Genomic DNA, 20171 nt, shown 5'->3' on the forward strand with positions numbered 1-20171 from the left:
CTTCAGAATGGGTGTCAGGTAAACCTCACACGCAAAGACCTGACAGGTGGTTGGTGTAGTGGGGTCATTCCTCCTTGTGTTTGGTCCGTGTGCATGGGCTCTCCCACATGAGGTGGGTGCTCAGGAGGGAGAGAATTCTGGTAGGCCCATTGTTCTCTATGTGGATTGGCAGATCAAACAGCTTTACCCATTAGGGCTTGAGTTTGGCCCCTGTCTGAAGACAGGACAATGAGAAAGTTATGTGGAGATCAGGTCTTATATCTTAAGTTTGATCTGGTTAGTTAACCTTTGAGCTTTTCATCTCAAGGAGAGAGATCGTAATGCAGTCCGGGGATGTGAGTGACATAGTGTGTGGACCTTTCATGAAGGCAGGCAAATTTTGAGCTGCACGTCTGTAATTTAGATCCATCACTAATGAAGGCTGAGTGAGGACGGTGACTGGCCTCTGAGGTGGTGGGAGAAGGGCTTTCTCCCAGATGGTGGCATTAATCTTTTAACTAAGCATAGATTTAGATCATACCTGTTTTGTACAGTTTCTTTTTATTTTTTACATTTTACCAGTTTGTCACCAGTTGACATCATCTTCTGTTTCGTTTTGCTCTGAAGTACTTTCCATAATTTCTGGAAATGCTCGTCATCTCTTTTCAAATTATGTATCTTTTCTTTATTGTTATTATGTGTGGCCCTCCCCTCCCAATCTCTGGTCATATTTATTGCTTGTAAGTGTAAGTGACTTCTTACTACTAGGCCATTTCCCCACACTGTGAACCTTGCTGTTTTAAATGACTATTAGGAATGGTTTGAAGTTGAATGAGCTTTTATGTCAGAGATTTGCTCTCTTATATGGATGTTAAGTGTTTGGAGTGGGTATGTGACCTGTTCCAATTGTATTTCATCTGTATATATAGATAATTATGTGTAAGATCTTAATCTATCTTCCAGGACTGATTTGAAATTAAATAAGATAATTGAACTAGAATGAGTTTTGGGAGGTCAAGATAGTGTCATTGATGGAAGGAAGGTGACTTCACACATCAGAGGATGATTTTTGAATCCTCAATCTCTGGCTTGCTATACTTGTTTTGCCATTTAAATGGTGTCATTTTTTTCTACTGATAAGAGGTTTTTTTTTTTTTTTTTAGATTTTATTTATTCATGAGGGACACCACACAGAGAGAGGCAGAGACAGCAGCAGAGGTTACTCGTGGGGAGCTTGATGCAGGACTTGGTCCTGGGACTCTAGGATCACTACCTGAGCTGAAGGCAGATGCTCAACCACTGAGCCATCCAGGTGCCCCAACTGGTAGGGATTTTGAATAGAACCTTCATAAGGCTTTAGAAATGAAGAGACCTAACACAATAGAGGGAGTGATTGATTTTACTAAGATTTTGTTTAGTCAAGAGTCATATTTGCAAAAGCACTAGGTTGCATTCTAGGCAGATTGTCATTCTGCTTCTGCTGTTAAGTGAGACCTTGTGCAAGTCCTTTTCTGAACTTTATTTCCTCTCTAAAGCCTCAGGGCTTAAACCAGATGATCTATGTGGATGCTTTAAGAGAGATGGTACTGTTTCAACCAAATTTTCGATTTGCCTCCATGGATTGGTATCGTAGAGCAAGCTTGCAAAAGTATCAGTAAGAAATTCTATTCTATAGGTAGAAAAGGACATTGTCTAATAGTAAAACCTCTATTTTGAGGCATGGAGAAGACTGGATGATTTCATTTAAAAAATCCGTCTATTGACACTGGGGGCGCTTGCTGACTCGGTGCAAAGAACATGCGATTTTTGACCTCGAGTCATTAGCTGGAGCCCCACATGGGTCTAGAGATTACTAGTGAAAACAAAATGAAACTTTAAAAAAATGAATTTCTTAAAAAATCTATTGACCCTGTTGTATGCATTGGATTAAGGCACAATAGCAAACAGAAGAATTGTGTATGACAATGCAATCCTTGTAAGTGTTGCTAGAATGAATAGTGGTCAAGTTGTAGGGTTTTCAGTCCCTTTAGAGCTTCTGAATAAGGCTTACTGAAATCACTTATTTTGATAATTGACATCTTATTTAAAAAAAAGTTTTTTTTTGATAATTGACATCTTATTAAAATTGGTAGCTACATGATAAGAAGAACATTGCATGAAAAATCTTAGGGGATAAATGTTCCAAAATAGCTCCTGAGAAGGGACTTCTTTAAGGAAACGGTTTAATTTTGTTGACAGGAGAGTGAGGTGTCCATGCTGTTGAAGATGGCACGTGGTGGTGGACACTTTATCTCATTTATAGGGAGAGCTGCTTTTTTTATGAATTGTTAACAAGTGGACCGAGGGAGTGAATTTGGGATGGATGGGCACACTATAGGTGAAAAGACACTTGGCACATCATATGATCTTGATAAGCCCAGAGATTTAGAAGTCAGTGGTTTAGAACTTGGTGTAAAGGAAATAAATAACCCATGGTGTTTTAAAAATGGAGCAGCTCACAAGAGGATGCAATTCTTTAAGAATTTCCGTTGTTTATTCTTACAGGCTCTGTAGAATCACCAGCACATGGAGACACTCATGTTTAGCTAATAGTGGGTTCACAGGTATGACAAAGTGTCTTGATTGAATCAAAAACCCCTGTTAGAAATGTATAAATGTTTTTGTTAGAAATATTTTATAGAAGATTTGGTTGCATTTTGCAGCTCAGGAGATAAATACTTTTTTTTTTTTTTTTTAAAAGATTTGAGCATGAGTGGGAGGAGGGGCAGAGGCAGAGAATCTTCCAAGCAAACTCCATGCTGAACATGGAGCCCAAAGTGGGGCTCGATCCCATGACCCTGAGATCATGACCTACCTGAGCTCAAACCAAGATTCAGGTGCTTAACCAACTGAGCCACCAGGTACCCCTGGCTGAAATACTTTTGACCCAAGTATCATAAAAGAAAAGAGGGGAACCTATGCAAGTAAAGGGACTGCCACAAGCAAAGTGCCAAGTTAATGAGGAGAGAAGGGAGCATACGAGGTGGACAGATGCCCATCAGGGCCCCCATCCTGGTGCCTGTCTTTATTCTGTTGAGTTTATTACATCAGTTAAAGTCTGTTGTGTCGAAGTGCTGTGAACTTCATTCTGATAAAAAGCTAGGAAATGGGAAATTTTTCCCAGTTCTGTGTCCACATCAAGGTTACTGTTTGGATGTGAGGGGTATTGTTTGAAGGAGAGTGAAGGGCATCTGAGGAGCTGGGGTTGGAGAGAAGAGTTGTTCTGGCCCAGATTCTTGAGACTGCAAACAAATGGGAATGGCTTTTTCATGCCTCTTGTTTTTATCAAACTTTCTGAAACAATACTGACAAGGATGAGATAAGAACCTGGAGAAGGAGGGACACCCGGGGGGCTTAGCAGTTGAGCATCTGCCTTGGGCTCAGGTTGTGATCCTGGGGTCCTGGGTTCGAGTTCTGCATTGGGCTCCTTATGGGGAGCCTGCTTCTCCCTCTGCCTGTATCTATGTGTCTCTCATGAATAAATAAAATCTTAAAAAAAACCTGGAGAAGAAAAAGGATGAAGCAAGGAGCCCAGTGGGTTGTTATTGAATAACTGCTTTGTGGGTTGGTGTATGTTTTTCCTCTGTACTCGGGTTCTCTCCACCGCACTTGTTTTTTTTCCCCTTCATGTGTTGATGTTTCTGAGCAAGATTGAGATGGACAACTGTTCTTTTTTTTAACCCTTTGCCCCTGAAGACCTAGGTTGGGATTTCTAGTTACATACTTAAAACAGTGAAATTGTATTACAATAAAGAATTTTGGATGCTTGGTTTTTATATATCTACCTATTATAAATGCTTTTATCTTTAGTATCTTTGTCTTTGTAATGACAACTTCATACAGGACATGACCACAGTGCTTTGTTGTTGTGATCTTCCTGAGAAATCTGTTTTCCCAGACTTTTAAAAGGGAGACCCTCTCAAGGATAGTTTTCAGGGTTCATGGCTCCTCAGACCCCTTTTCTGTCATTTTGGATGGAGAAAATAGAGACCTTCTCCCATGCTGCAAGTCCCTTCCCTAGTCAGACCCTTTTTCTCCCCTTTTCTTTACCGTGTCTCTTCTGCTAGGTTGGGATCCTACCCCCGGCAATTTCTCTTCAGAGTGGAGTTAGGTCCTGCAAGGAGCTTTGCATAGTTACTGCCAAGTTCTGACTTGGTCCCCTCAGACTTTCCATGAGCCCTGTACCCCCAGCTCCCCGCGCCCGGGGCCCGGCGTTCCCGGCCACTGTGCTCCTGTCCCCTGGCCAGTTTGGGGCCGCCTGGATCCCCCGAGCCCTGAGCTTCCCCTCCACAGGCGGGTCCCCTTTGGGACTGGGGTGCTGACTGGCCCCCACCTGCCCGCGGAGGGAGCTTGCCACCAAGGCTTTGGGGGCACGTTCTGTGGCCTTCTTGCCCTGCATCTGAGTTGCTGTGTGTGACTTTTCTTTTTAATTTAATCTGAGGGCTTGGGCAGCCCCGGTGGCTCAGCGGTTTAGCGCAGCCTACAGCCCAGGGCCTGATCCTGGAGACCCGGGATCGAGTCCCATGTCGGGCTCCCTGCATGGAGCCTGCTTCTCCCTCTGCCCCCCGCCCTGTGTATCTCTCATGAATAAATAAATAAAATCTTTACAAAAAAATTTAATCTGAGGGCTTTGGGGAGACCAGTAGACTGTGCTGTCCTGCTGCCACCCTCCCACCGAGCTCCTGGGCTTGTTCTGAAGCTGAAGCTGTCGCCCCTTGGTTACACGCGTGTCCCTTGCTCTTTCCCTCGGCCGAGCCCGAGTACGTGGTCCCTGAGCCTGGACGCCTTCCTCCCCAGCTCCCCAGACTGGCCCCGACGCTGTCCTCCCATCTCCCCTGCTGCTGCAGCTTTCCCAGTGCTCCCAGAACATCTTAGGAGGCCACAGCCCGCATGGCAGCTTCCTGAAGTGTATGTCTGCTTGTCTCATCTCTTCCGAGGACCCTGGGGTCTTAGGCGAGACTGTGTGCCCCCAGCATCTGAGCTGGTGACTGGCACTGCGAAACTGGTCAAGAAACCGTCATTGGAGAAAGGTTGGCAGCAGCGTCGTGTACACTTAAGAACTGTAGAACAAAAAATGTGTAAGGAATTGGAAGTTTTGGAAGTTTGTGCTCATGAAGGAAGCAATATGGTTAACTTGGGTGGAAGACAGCTGTTATCGCAGGCTCGGGCCTCAGGTCCACCCACCCAGTGTGATTTCTGCATGATCTCTCTTGAGGGCAGAGGGTGCACTTGGGCTCTTCACGTTCCTTCTAGGCCAGTAATTGTTTCCTTGTTAATTAAGTTCTCTGGTGAGTTGAGAGTTTGGGAGAGTGTCTTAGAGGTGGCCAGATAAAGCTATTTAATGGTCTCTGAGTTTTCTACAAAGTGGATGGTGATGATGCTAAAACCTTCCTGGTAACCAAGGAATCCAGTCCTGTGCTGCTGGGTAAGAGGAGTAAAAATTTAACTTGAGACCCTCAAAAGAAAAGCTGGTCATTTTCCAGCATTAGGGCCAGGCACTGACATCCCGGCATGTGCCCCTGACCCACCACTTGTTCCCTTAGGAGAGTGAACTGTCAGTGGCCATGGTGGGGTGAGTGAGGTTTGTACACTAACCTTGCCGGGGAATGCTCAGAGTCCACGTGCAGCCTTCCTACCGAGGTTGACCTTTTTGTGTATGTAAGATCTTTTAATTAAATGATTTAACAAAAGTTTTTGCTCAAAGTCCTGGCAGTAGTATCTCTGGTTATTGTGTATGTCTCTATTGTGTGTGCCAGTAGGTTGACAAAGCAAGTGCTAACTTTTTTTCTGAATCAGAACCAGACCAAGAAGCAGATGATTCTCCTAGCTCCATTTAGGGCCTGTAGATTAAAAAAAGTGTTAGCATCACAGTGTCCTGGAAGTACACCTTCTGGAAGTGCAGATTGCTTAGAAGTGACTGAAATATTGATGCCTCATTCTTTGCAAAAGTTGTGATTAAAGGATTTTTAACAATAAAAAGTGAATAGTAGAGCTAAAAGTAACTGTGTAAGTGCTTTTTGGCAGAATCTGTCAAATGGGATGTGCAGTATTAAAAGGAAAGAAAGATAAGGACTGGGGATGAGTGAAGAGGCCCAGCAGAAGTTTCAGGATTGGGGTATCATTTTCTCTGTTCTCAGATTCCTCTGCCCCCCCCCACCCTTTTTTCCGTATACCGATTACAAGGAAGGACAAGAAAAGAAGCTGTAGATAATTCTCTTGCTAGAGAAATTTCTGAATTTGAGGATGGTTTGGATCACTTTTTCTCCATTCTTCCTGGCTAGAGTATTTTGGAGCTCAAATTCTGCATACATTGTTCTGGGCTCAGTGGATAATGTAGATATGTATGCCATACATTGCATTTCAAACATGATCATGTTCTTGTGTATATTTAATACACAATGACAAATTAGAAACTTTGTTAGTTTATCTGCATATTAGGTACATAGTATATATATGCATATTTTTATTCAATTTTTAACTGAAATCTAGCTTCTTGAAATACGACATAAAAATTCTTTTTGCTAGCACTTTTGTAATACCAAATGCTGTTATTGAACTCATAATTATGATGGTTTGTAAATTTTTCTATCGTTTCAAAAGAATAATTTTTTAAAGTAGTGAATTATCGGGACGCCTGGGTGGCTGGCTCATGAGATGCCTGGGTGGCTCAGTGGTTGAGCATCTGCCTTCAGCTGAGGGTGTGATCCCAGGGTCCCAGGATTGAGTCCCATATCAGGCTCCCTATGGAGAGCCAGCTTCTCCTTCTGCCTGTGTCTCTGCCTTTCTCTGTCTCTCATGAATAAGTAAAATCTTAATTCACTACTTTAATTTTTTTTATCAGCTGCTGATTAAAAAATGACCTGACTAGGGTTACAGATATAGAAGTTGGCAATTAGACTCTTAAGTAATGATCAATTTAAAGCTTGGTAATGTTTAAAAATTTTAAAGGTAAGGTGAGTTAATATAGTTTTCCAATTTTAAACCTTGTAACATTTTTGGTTGGATATATCTGACATTATTACCTAATTATTGAAATTAGTTCCTGGTGACTTTTTCTTGGTTTTCCTTAAATGTGTTCTTTCACCTGTCTATCCCACCTGTTTCCATTTATGGTGTAATTACACTTTGTCAGGAACACAGGAGGCCGTTGAAAGTGTGATTGACTTTTCTAACCTCCTTATGATGTTCAAAACAGGAAAACAATTTCTTTTTTATTTTATTTATTTACTCATGAGAAATGCAGAGAGAGAGAGAGAGAGAGAGAGGCAGAGACACAGGCAGAGGGAGAAGCAGGCTCCCTACAGGGAGCCCGACGTGGGACTCGATCCCGGGTCTCCAGGATCACACCCTGGGCTGAAGGCGGCGCTAAATCGCTGAGCCACCAGGGCTTCCCCAGGAAAACTATTTTTACGTGCTTTTTACTCTGGCAGAAAGTGAACAGGACCTTCCAAAGTCAGATTCCTGAATATGAAAGGCTTTACATAGGCTTGGTTTGGTTGTTATGTGCTACTAATAACTTCCCAAGTTTTACTGGCTTATCTGAGGGCTCTTCATGATAAAGATAATCTTTAAATATTCTCTTGGCAGATGGTTGCTCTTTTGCAAGAAAAGGTAAGAGGAGATTTAAAAAACAGTGTTAAAAAAAAGTAAAAAACAGTGTTGCCCAGACGTACTTTTCATGGACTGGCCAGTTACATTAAGTTATAGTTTGCTTAATGTAAGTTGTTGTAAATTAAATAGCAGTTCAGCTGTGGTGAGTAAATCTTTTCATTGGTTCTGTGGTGCATGTGGTAGCTTTCATGTGGGTCTATCCATCATTGAAAATGGGGCCTCCATCTACTATTGTTGAACGATTTCCCCTTTCAATTCAGTCCGTGTTTGCTGCATATATTGTGGGGCTCAATTATGAGGAACATAGGTCATAGTTGTCACATCTTTTTGCTAAATTGTCCCTTTTATCATTGTTTGGTTTCCTTCTTCTCATAATAATTTTTACCTTAAAGTTTATTTTGTCTGATAATTGCGTAGGCACTCTGCTCTTTTTTACGTACTGTTTGCATACAGTATCTTTTACTATTCCATACTTTATTATGATGTTTGTCTTTGAGTGTGTCTCCTGTAGACAGCATATAGATGGGTCTAGAAACATCCATTTTGCTAGTCCCTGCCTTTTGATGGAATTGTTCAATCTATTCACATTTAATGTTGCCATTGATATAGTTGGATATTTATGTCTGCCACTTTACTTTGTGTTTCTCATACATTTCATATGTGTTTCACTCCTCTATTCCTCTTTTGCAAGTTCTTTTGCATAAAGTAAATATTTTTAATGCAACGTTTAAATTCCTTTAATTTTTTAAAAAATTCTTTCCTTAGTGTTTTCTCTAGGGTCTACTATATACATTTTAACTTATCAGAATCTGCTTCAGGTTTATACTAGCTTGGTATTACTCCTAGAAAGCTCTGTTTCCCTTCTCCCCCTTTGTGGTATTACTGTTACACATATTACATCTGCAGGTTATAAAACCGACAATACATTGTTACCATTATTACCTTGTATAATTTTATTTTTTAAAGAATGAGAGAAGAAAGAAGAATAAGCTATATTTATTGCTTTTGTTCTATTAGCCTTCTTATTTCCTATTCCTAGTTTTGTTCATTTGCTTCTATATGTTTGAGTTCCCGCATGAAGTCCTTTCCTTAGTGCAATACTGTTTTGTTCCCACCTACTTCCTTTGTGCTGTTACTGGCAGATGTATTGTTGGGCCCGTAACATATGGAAATATAATTATGCACATGTTGTTTTAAATTGCTTTTAAAATCCATTATGGGAGGAGAGGCTGTATCAGATATGATTTCCAGATATTGTATCATATAGGTTGCCTTTCATTTAAGAAAATGTTTTTAATTCCAGTATAGGTAACATATAGCGTTACATTAGTTTGTGACGTGCAAATGGTGATTCAACAGTTCCATGTATTAGTGCTCATCAAGAGTAGTATATAGTTATTCCCCATTACCTATCTCACTGCCCCCCACTTTCCTCCTGGTAACCAACAGTGTGTCCTCTATAGTTAAGAGTCTGTTTCTTGGTTTACCTCTTTTCTGTTTTCCCCTTTGCTTGTTTTATTTCTTAAATTCCACATGAGTGAAATCATATGGGATTTGTCTTTTACTGACTTATTTTACTTAGCATAATACTCTCTAGCTCTATCTCTGTTGTCACAAATGGCAAGATTTCATTCTTTTTAATGGCTGAATAATATTCCATTATATAATATGTCTTTCTCACATCTTCTCATCTATTGATGGACACTTGGGCTGCTTCCCTATCTTGGCTATTGTAAACTACACTGCAATAAACATAGGGATGCCTGTATCCCTTTGAATTAATTTTTTTCTTCTTTGGGGAAATACCCAGTAGTGTAATTGCTGGATTATAGAGTAGCTCTATTTTTAACTTTTTTTTTAAAAAAGATTTTATTTATTTATTCATATGAGAGAGAGAGAGAGAGAGAGAGAGAGAGAGAGAGAGAGAAGCTGGCAGAGGGAGAAGCAGGGAGCCTGACATGGGATTCAATCCCGGGTCTCCAGGATCACGCCCTGGGCTGAAGGTGGCGCTAAACCGCTGAGCCACCCGGGCTGCCCTATTTTTGACTTTTTGAGGAATCTCTGTACTGTTTTCTGAAGTAGCTGTACCAGTTTGCATTCCTACCAGTCGTACATGAGGGCCTCATTTTCTCCACAGTTTCACCAAAGTTGTTGCTTCTTGTTGTTTTTGATTTTAGTCATTCTGGTGGCCATTCTGAGGTGATGTTTCATTGTGGTTTTGATTTGCATTTCCCTGATGATGAGTGACAGTTGATACCTTTTCATTTTGTTGATGGTTTCCTTTACAGAGGCTTTTTAGTCTGATGTGTTCTCACTGGTTTATTTTTGTTTTATTGCCTTCGCTTTGATGTCAAATCCAAAAAATTGCCAATTCCGATGTTAAAAAGCTTACCAGCTATGTTTTTCTTCTATAAGTTTTATGGTTTCTGGTCTTGTACCCAAGAATTTAACACATTTTGAGTTAACTTTTGGGTATGGTATAAGATAGTGGTCCAGTTTCATTCTTTTGCATATGGGTGTCCAGTTTTCCCAGAAGCATTTATTGAAGAGATGGTTCCTTTCCTCATGATGTACCCTTTGTCATAAATGGGCCGTATATGTGTGGGTTTATTTCAGGACTCTATTCTGTTCCATTGTTCTATGTGTCTGTTTTTATGCCATTGCCATCCATAATGTTTTGATTACTATAGCTTGTAATATAGTTTGATATCAGGAAGCATGATGCCTCTAGCTTTGTTCTTTTTAAGGATTGCTTTGGCTATTCAGGGTCTTTTGTGATTTCATACAAATTTTTAGATCTTTTTTTCCTGTGAAAAATGCCATTAAAATTTTGATAGGGATTGCATTGAATCTGTAGATTGCTTTGAGTTGTTATTGATATATTTTTAAGTATTTTATTTATTTGAGAAAGAGAAGATGAACAGGGGGAGGGGCAGAGGAAGAGGGAAAAGCAGAGGACCCTCTGAGCAGGGAGCCTGATGAGGGGCTTGATCCCAGGACCCTGGCAGATGGTTAATCGACTGAGCCACCAAGGCACCCCTACTTATAAATAGTTTAAGAATATTCTTTTAATCTGTGAACACAAACGGTATTTTCATTTGTTTTTAATTCTTTTCCATCAGTATCTTATATTTTTCAATATACAGAATTAGCATACTAATAATGTAATGATGTTAACATAGTAATGATGCCTTTATAGTTTTCACATTGCTTTCTTTTTTTTAAATTTATTTTTTATTTTTTTTAAAGATTTTATTTATTTATTCATGAGAGACACAGAAGAGAGATGCAGAGATGTAGGCAGAGGGAGAAGCAGGCTCTAGGCAGGAAGCCTGATGTGGGACTCGATCCTGAGACTGCAGGATCACACCCTGAGCCAAAGGCAGGTGCTCAACCGCTGAGCCACCCAGGTGTCCCTTCACATTGCTTTCATCAGTATTTTCCTCATTTGTTCTGTTCTTTCTTTTTATCTCAGGATTTTGCATATTTTGTCCCAGATATGTTATCCCAAACATAACATCTCTAGGAGTTTTTAAGAGCTACCTTTCTCTAAGTTACATCAAGTGCCTTCTAAGCTTTATTACTTTTTACTACCACTTTGTGATGGAGGCTAATGGCAGCTCTTCTCATCTTTGCAGTTGGGTGGGAGTAATGAGATCATTGTTCAGTGATTCTTCTTAAACTGGGGATTAGTGAGTCATTCAGCAGTGTGAGGCCCAACCTTTCATAAACACTTTGTAAATATTAAATGATGGTGAAGGCAGGGCCATTCATTCTTCTGGGTCCTCTGCCTTCCATTCCAGTGCTTGTTTTACTGTTTCTAGCTCCTCAGGTGTTTCAGACTATTGTCTTTTTCACATCAAGCTAATTACTCTGCCCAGGCTTACATGTTTTGCAATGTGTTATAGCAATGTTCAGAAGTTTTGTTGGAGAAGTCTTTGTGAGCTGTGTTTACCCAATGGGCCAACAAAGGAATTTTGGATTTTCCCAGATAAAACCCTGCAAGTATTTTCAGCTCTAGATCTGTCCCTGTAGTTCCACGTCATTTATGAAGCTATTTTCTTTAGAATGTTCCTGGTATTTGTTATGTAAACAGATCATGTGTGTAGTCACATACCTTTTAATCTACTACCATTTTTTAGTTCTGAGAAACTCAGGAATGGCAGGAAACCTCTAAGTTTCAGGCAGTTTTGGCAATCTACATCATAATCTAGATTGCAATCTTTCTGTGCCACCAAAGAGCCTTATGATATTTGAGGGCTGAGAGTGATCTTGAAGGTCAGTTATCTATGCTTTCACACAAACTTACTAAACTTGATTCAGATGAGAATTACTGACTAGTGTTAAAGCAATTTGGGGAATTAGAAATCTGTAGTGGACCAAAATAATAGAGGTAGAGGGGAAGACCTATCTGTTCAGTGGGTAGGTCAGACTTCACCCAACCTTCTTGGTTAATCTTAGCACTATTTATGTTTGGTCAGCCGTTTATCATCTGTCATTTGATGTGATGTAACATAAGGTTCAGAGCAACATCTATGATGTATCTTAACCAAAAGATATTTAACTTGACTCCATTAGGCATTCAGATTTTTAGATTTTTAAAACTTCATTACTTCCTATAAACAAGGACCACCATGAAGCAGCCATACAGAAGGTGGGTCCTTCTGCACTCTACCTGTACTGGTCTCCTCAACAAATCAATGGCATAAAGATAAAGACTGTGCTAGGTTCAAAGGGACTTAAGAGTGAGATATAGGACATGGTCTTGAAGAGGATACTGGTGTGGACAAAATCAGCCATAAAGGAAATTTTTGGGGTCAGCAAATTTGGAAATAGTCTCGATATTATATGAAATGACATTAACTGAGATGGAGAGATGCAGAATTTTGTAACAGAAATTCTTGTTACAAAAAAAGTATATGTAAATAGTGCATATACTTCCATATCTCTATCTAAGGTGTTCATGGTGGTACTCCTACTCTTAAGGGATGGAACGTGGGGTTTCATTTATGTCTTTGCGTGTCCTTTCCTCTTAGTTTTCTGCAGTGCACACATCCCATTTTTGTGTTAATAATAGAAACTTACTACTTTTTTAAAAGTCTGGACTAACCCGTCTTGTACAGATGGGTTGTTTTAATATATTTCATGAGTTTTTCTTTTGATAAAGATTTTATAGCCTTTGGGATCCTTCTTTAAATGATGTCTTTAGATTTTATATGCATCTTTTTTAAGGTTTAGTTTTTTATTATGGAAAATTTCAAATACATACAAAAATAGATAGGATAATATAATTATCAATCATGCCTAGTTTATTTCCTCTGTGCGCATTATTGCACTCCACCCATTATTTTGAAGGAAATCCTACACGTCCTATCTTTTCATTTATCAATAGTTCAATATTTATTCCTAAAAAAAAATTAAGAAATCATAATATGGTATCACACCAAACAATAAATACATGAAATAATAGTATTTCTTCAAAATAATCAAATATCCAGTTCACATTTCTCTGGTCATCTCATAAGTGATTTTTTATCTATAGTTAATATTGTTTGAATCCAACTTCAGATAAGTTCCTGACATTACAAATGGTTATGTGTCCATGAAGCTCTTACAATCTATAGGTTTCTCTCTCCTCCTCCAGCACTTTTTCCCTTGCAGATGATTTGTTGAAGAAACTAGGCCCTTTATCTTTAACAGTTTCTCACTTTCTGCTTTTTTCTGCATATTTATTTATTTATTTATTTATTTATTTATTTATTTATTTATTTATTCATTCATCCTCTTTTTAATATCCAAGACTGGAAACTGTTCTCTTGAATGCATCTGAATGGAGTTCCATTTAAAACTTATAAAACTTATCGTGTTTGTGAATATCTGTAAGTTGAAATGGTTGATTTCTGTCCTGAAGTCCTCAAAGTTTAAGACTTGGATAGCCTTGATTGTTTGAATAAGCTGAAACAGCTATCGAAAAAGGATACACTAGGGTAGACGTTAACTGTGTGGGTTATCCAAACTTTTAGGAAGGAACTTGCCAGATTTCCTTTGCAAAGCTAAATGAAAAGCTTATCGTGAAAGTACATTCTGGTATAATAGGGTCCTTTTGAAATATTATTTAGTATCCTCAGAGAGCTTGGTCCATAAATGTGCCCTTTGTTGTGATATTGGTGTAGTACCTTTTTGTTTTGTTTTACTTTCTGCTAAGGCTGCTAAGGTAGGAATTTCCACTGCCTGCATATTGATTTGTCTCTAATGATTGCAGGTTGAAGATGACAGTGATGCAGAGACCAATGGAGAAGAGAACGAGGAGCAGGGAAATTATTCTAAAAGAAAGATAGTCTCTAACTGGGATCGATACCAAGATATTGAAAAAGAGGTCAATAACGAAAGTGGAGAATCACAGAGGGGAACGGACTTCAGTGTTCTCCTCAGCTCTGCAGGTATGAATTCCAGTTGCATGCATATGGGTTGAGTACTCTGAAAGTTGCATAGACCTTTTATTTATGTTCCATTTAAAACTGCATTTTAATACCTAGCAATTTGTTCTTTTGTCCTTTGGATTGTAAATGCAGGTAAAGGACAGTGTATCTAATGGTTTGCAAGGAAAAAATGTTTCTTTAAGTGGAAGCTAGGGATTCTGTGTACTGATGGAGAAGGACTTAAGTCCTGGTTGAAATGGATAGAAGGCTTTACAGAAATGAAAAATGCTGAACTCTGACCCTCTAAAGTGGGTAGTCTGAAAACTGAGGGTTTTTTTGTTTTGTTTTGTTTTTATTTCAGAGGAATTAATACTTCTGCTTATACAAAGCTTTACCAAGCTTCTAGACTAGGTGTTCTTTCCCATTTTATAGCCAAGAATATGCATATTAGTTGGAGATGCACGTATTAGAGACCTGTGCACCTGAATGTGAAAACTTTACTGTTTTGCTTTTGGACAGCTTTCTCTGCCAATAAGATGTAACACTTATTCCTTCTATGTCCGGCTGTTTGTTTTCTTTTTTTAAGATTTTTTATTATTATTATTCATTCATGAAAGACCGAGAGAAAGGCAGGCAGAGACACAGGCAGAGGGAGAAGCAGGCTCCATGCCGGGAGCCTGATGTGGGACTCGATCTTGGGACTCCAGGATCATGCCCTGGGCCAAAGGCAGGCGCTAAACCACTGAGCCACCCCAGGATCCCCTGTCCAGCTGTTTTTTAAGTGATAATGCAGCAGCAGTGTGAGGCTGGCGAGTAGTTATAGGAAGTAATGAGGCAGAGCTGATTGTATAGATGGTTACTCTCCATTAGGGGGTGGAATGAGGATTGGAAGGATGAATGGAGGATAGGGTTAGGGATGGGGGAGGTGGATGCTGCTATAAAAATGTAACAGGAAGTATCCTTGTAGTACTGCTACTGATCATTATCTCGATTACAGTGGTAGATATAAAACCTACACAAATTATAAAATTGTTTAGAACCTAAGACACAAGTGAATACAAATAAAACTGGGGAAGTCTGAACAACATTGTAGGTTATATCAACATCAGTATTCAATATTCTGGTTGTGATATTATATCGTAGTTTTGTGAAATGTTATTGTTGGGGGGAACCTGGGTCAGGTATATGGGAGATCTCTTTGTATTGTTTCTTAATATTGTTATATGAGTCTATGATGACCTCAACAACAAAATATTGCTGGGTTAAAGACAATTTAAATAAAGGATGACGAGGTGAGAATCAGAGAAATAAAATGAAAAGAATATTTTCAGACAATTTTCGTTGAATTCTGTCTCCCCTTCCCAACATTTATGTTGCTGTTGAGTTCAACCTTTTTTCTCTTCTACCTGTACCAGACTAAGAATCATAAAGTGAAGAGTTCTCTTCCGACCTAACTAATTCCTTTGAGTAGCAAGAGAATTGTAAGCAGAGAGGGGGAGTGTGAGTCAGAAGAGCAAGATTCAGGCTGTAGTCATTGTGTTTTGCACCACACACACTGTAACCCTTTTAGAGGTTCGCTGATGGTGTCCAGCACCCTGTTAGAAGCTGTTGACTTGTCTTCTTGCCAGTCACATGAGTACTTCTCTCTTGTGACCTGCACTTTGGCCAATTATAGGTTTATAGGCACTTTTCTCCAAGGTGGGAAAATGGTAAAAGGCAGACTGCCTAATTTCAATGTCTATTAGCTGTTCTGCTAAAGGATGTAGGGAAAAATTGAAGTAGTGTGATAAGGTTAACATGTGGACTATCTGGTTTTAATTGAATCAAATCTGTAGTCCATTACTAGGACAGCATCTGGCAAAAAAAAAAAAAAAAAAATAACACATGAATGTTTGAAGGCGATTCAAGATTCTAGTCTGACCCAGCAGTCATGCCCAGTGGCTTATGATTTTGGTTATTTACGTTAGCATTTTGCTTGTAACTTAAAACCTGACATGATTTGGGTCTCATGTATTTTTCTTGTAGTCTATCTTTAATTACTGATTTCTTCCCAAGTGACTTGTTTATCTATGATCAGTTTCTTGGGGCAATCACAACTGTCACATCTTTGGGTATGTGACACTCTGCTGCTGATTTATCCTTTTTTCACCTTGTCATATGCCTGAGAAGAACTGCCATGCTTTAGGTCTATAGTAGTTTGCTTTTGAAAGATGGACTTCATTCTGTGATCATAAAATATTAATATCCCCCAGATACGTTGACTATATTCCTTGGAGTCAGACTTTTAGTATACCATACTCACTTGTATAGATAAATACACAGCCCAGAAAAACTATTGCCAGTTTGTTAGATGTGCACATCATAAACTTTTCTAGATAAAGACAAATTGCTCTCCAAAGTGGAGATGAGCTAGGATTTCTAGTATTCACTGTCTTTGCCTATACATAGTACTGTTAGACTTTTTTTTAAAGATTTATTTATCTATTTATGATAGACACAGAGAGAGAGAGAGAGAGAGAGAGAGAGAGAAAGAGAGAGAGAGGCAGAGACACAGGCAGAGGGAGAAGCAGGCTCCATGCTGGGAGCCCAACGCGGGACTCGATCCCGGGACTCCAGGATCGTGCCCTGGGCCAAAGGCAGGCGCCAAACCGCTGAGCCACCCAGGGATCCCCACTGTTAGACTTTTTAACTGTGGCCAGTTGACTGAATGATACCTAGTTGTGATTCACTGAACAATTATTTGAGTATCCTCTACTTCTAGGTACTATTTTAGATGCTGAGCATATGGCAAAGAACAGGGCAGACAAAAACACCCGCCTCCTGGAGTAGACATCCTACAGGGTGGAGACATAGTAAAGAAAAGAAAGTACATAAGATACTAAAAGGTGATAATTGCTTGGGATAGAAATAAAGTGGAGAGAGGCTATTAACATTTTAGAAAGAATGGCCAGAGGAGGCCTTATTGAGATGATGATATTTGCATAAAGGCCTGAGGAAAGTGAGCGAGTAAGCATTGAAGATATCTGTGAGAGGAGTTTTGCAGGCAAAGGGAATAACAAGTTCAAAGGCTTTGAAATAGGAGTATAGAGACTAGCAAGGGAGGCCAGCATGGCTGGAGCAAAGTGAGCAAGTAGGCAATGAGGTCAGAGAGGCATATGTGGCCAGATCAAGGGGAGGCTTGTAGACCATTGTAAAGATGTTAGCTTTCACTCTGGGTGAGATGAGCAGCCACCAGAGGGTTTTGAAGAGAAGAGTGATATAGCTAGCTTATATTTAATAGGATCATTCCAGCTGCTGTGTTGGTAGACCAGTTGGGAGACTATTGCAACAATCGAAACAAGCTGTGATGGTGGCTGTGGCGAGGGTGGTAGCAATGGAGGTAGTGAAACATAGTTGGGTTTTGGATCTGTTTTGAGGGAAGAGCATATAGGACCTGTGGATATGCGGTATAAGATAAAAAGATGTATAAGGACGATGCCAGCTTCTTGGTGTAAATAGCTAAAAGAAGGGAGTTGTTATTAATTCAGATAGGTAAAACTATGGGAGGTGCTCAGGTTTGCATGTGTTAAAATTAAGGTGCCAGTTAGACATCTGTATTAGTCAGAGTTCCTGTAGGAAATAGATGGCACATTCCACATAATTAGAAGGAAGTTTTAACAAAGGAATCACTTACAAAAGTATGGGTAGAATGTAGGGAGAGCATGTTGATAGGATAGTATTGGAAGGGCAGGAAATAGCAGAGATGTTACTATCTCTAGTTACTGAAACTCTAGGAGAGAGATTTGTGTAGGGCAGTTGACCTTGAGAGGATGAATCACCTTTGCTCAAGAGACCTAGTCAATGAAGTTGACTCCACAGCGAGGGAGGCAGGTGAATAAATACTCTGGTCTTATACTCTGTTTCTCCTTTATTCTCCTGCCAGGGCTTCCCATCATAATCCTAACCTACTAGAAGCCAGAAGACAAAGGAAGCCTGTTGCTATCATCCATATAGGTTAGCCTTCTAGGGCAGAACAGGGAAGAAGAAAGGGTAAATCTGGAGTGGTAAATAGAAGAGCACAGCATCCAGTAGGAAGTATTAAGCAGGTTGTTGGATGAAGGCATCTGGGATACAGGATCCAGGTCTGGACTGGAGATCAACATTTAGGAGATGACAGCCTGTAGGTGATAATATTTAAAGTCATGAAACTGCATGAGATGACCAAGGGAGTTATTAATGAAAAAGAACTGAGCACTGGACAGCACTGTGTCTAGAGGTTACAGAGATGGGAAGGAACCAGGACAGGAGACTGAGTGGGAGTGGTAGAAGGAAAAACCAGTAAGGGCTTTCAGGAAGGAGGGATCTGTGTCAAATGCAGCTGATGACTTACAAGAATTGACACTTTAACAACAGGAGGTTTCTAGTGATCTTGGCAGGAGTAGTTTTTTTTTTTTTTTTTTTTTTGGAGTAGTTTTGTTGCAGTGGTAGGATACATTCATTCCTGGATTTAGAAAGAGTATGGGAGGAGAGAGATTTGAGACAGCAAGTATAAACACCTCTAAATTTTAAGGAGTTTTATTACAGTCAGAAGGAGAAGGATGGACTGGTGGGGGAAGTGGGTCAAGACATGTTTTTTAAAGATGGGAGACTTTAAACTCCCATCTGCATGTTTAGTTTTTTTTTTTTTTTTTTTTAAAGATTTTATTTATTTATTCATGAGAGACACAGAGAGAGAGGCAGAGACACAGGCAGAGGGAGAAGCAGGCCCCATACAGGGAGCCCGATGTGGGACTCGATCCCAGGTCCCCAGAATCACACCCTGAGCTGAAGGCGGCGCCAAACCACTGAGCCACCCGGGCTGCCCCTGCATGTTTAGTTTTGATAAAAAACTAAAGAAAAAAAAAGGAAAAAAAAAAAAACTAAAGAAAAGATGGAATCCAGAAAAGATGGAAAAAATAATGTGGAAGAGGTGAGAACTGCATGCAGTGGTGGAATCTATGGTCCAGGTGGTGGGAGTGCCAACTCAGACAGTTGTTGAGCTGTAATCAGAGGAAAGGCCAGGACATAGGGGACGTGGACATGGGCAGGGGGTTGATGCGATGGGGGCATGGGGAGTTCCCTTCTGACTGCTTCTGTTTTCTTTTCTTTTTTTTTTTTTGCTTCTGTTTTCTTAGTGAAGTAGGAATGCTGTGAGTGAGGGTCACGGAGGAGGTACTAGAAGTTGCGAGAGTAGGAGGTAGGAAATAGCTGTCCGCAGAATGGGAGAGTGAATGAAATAGGAAAATGTGGTCTGGTTGCTGGGCGGTAACAGAGGTCCACTGGCGCTGGTGTTTGTGAATGTGAGGTAAGAAGAGGGGTGTTGTTCCCTTATTCATTGTGCTGTTTGTGTGGGGTGAACAGGAGGATTTAATCGCGGGAAGGAGAGGCAGAGGGGAGGGTGATTGGATTGGCAGGCCTTGAATTTAAGCTGTTGCAAGCATGAGAGCTGAGGAGGTGCAGGAGCACTGGCTAGTGCTGGGGTCAATACCTGTAGCTTCCTCTGTACATGAAGGTTGTTGCCCTTCTCCAAGGGCTGTGAGTTGGAAAGGCAGGAAGTGTGACCACAGAGTAGGATGCTCCATGTTGCAGGATGGTGGCAGGAGTTGTGTAAGTCCATGGCTGTAAGTTGTGTAAAAACACGAGAGTGGGGCAGCCCAGGTGGCTTAGCGGTTTAGCACCACCTTCAGCCCAGGGTGTGATCCTGGAGATCCGGGATCGAGTCAAATGTCAGGCTCCCTGCATGGAGCCTGCTTCTCCCTCTGCCTGTGTCTCTGCCTCTCTCTCTCCCCCCCCCCCCCCCATCTCTCATGAATAAATAAATAAAATCTTAAAAAAAACAAGAGAGTGACTGGCTCTGAGCTAGTCACTGGTCCTGGAGATCTTAAGTTGCTTTTCCTCTGTTAACTGTTGAGATTGAGCACCTCTATTTGTTGTGCTTGCTTGCTTCCCTGTGACTTGCCTGCACACATTCTTTGAACATTTGGCTTGTTTGTTTCTTATCGGCTTACAGATATTTAAAATAGATTCTTAATACTTATTTTTTGGTGTTTATATTTGCGAGTATCTTTTAAGATGGAGACCTACTTTTGTATTCATGTCTTTTGG

The 20171-nt window shown here is 40.3% G+C and overlaps 2 protein-coding genes across 4 annotated transcripts in view; one reads left to right on the top strand and one right to left on the bottom strand.

Moving 5' to 3' along the window:
• CHRM5 (cholinergic receptor muscarinic 5) overlaps window positions 1-20171 on the bottom strand; it is an 85454-nt gene that overhangs the window by 42610 nt on the left and 22673 nt on the right. The window contains exon 3 of one of the 3 annotated variants that reach the window (XR_005381403.1): window positions 2510-2616. The exons of the other annotated variants lie outside the window; for them this stretch is intronic. The gene's annotated coding sequence lies outside the window, so the exon portion shown is untranslated. Of the gene's footprint in view, window positions 1-2509; window positions 2617-20171 lie in introns of those variants that run through there. 3 annotated transcript variants of the gene reach the window in all.
• AVEN (apoptosis and caspase activation inhibitor) overlaps window positions 1-20171 on the top strand; it is a 176013-nt gene that overhangs the window by 28069 nt on the left and 127773 nt on the right. The window contains exon 2 of the mRNA XM_038579915.1: window positions 13892-14069. Within this exon, the coding sequence (XP_038435843.1) occupies window positions 13892-14069 (178 nt within the window). The remainder of the gene's footprint in view (window positions 1-13891; window positions 14070-20171) is intronic.

The sequence above is a fragment of the Canis lupus genome, chromosome 30, assembly GCF_011100685.1.
Source record: "Canis lupus familiaris isolate Mischka breed German Shepherd chromosome 30, alternate assembly UU_Cfam_GSD_1.0, whole genome shotgun sequence".
Classification (NCBI taxonomy): domain Eukaryota; kingdom Metazoa; phylum Chordata; class Mammalia; order Carnivora; family Canidae; genus Canis; species Canis lupus.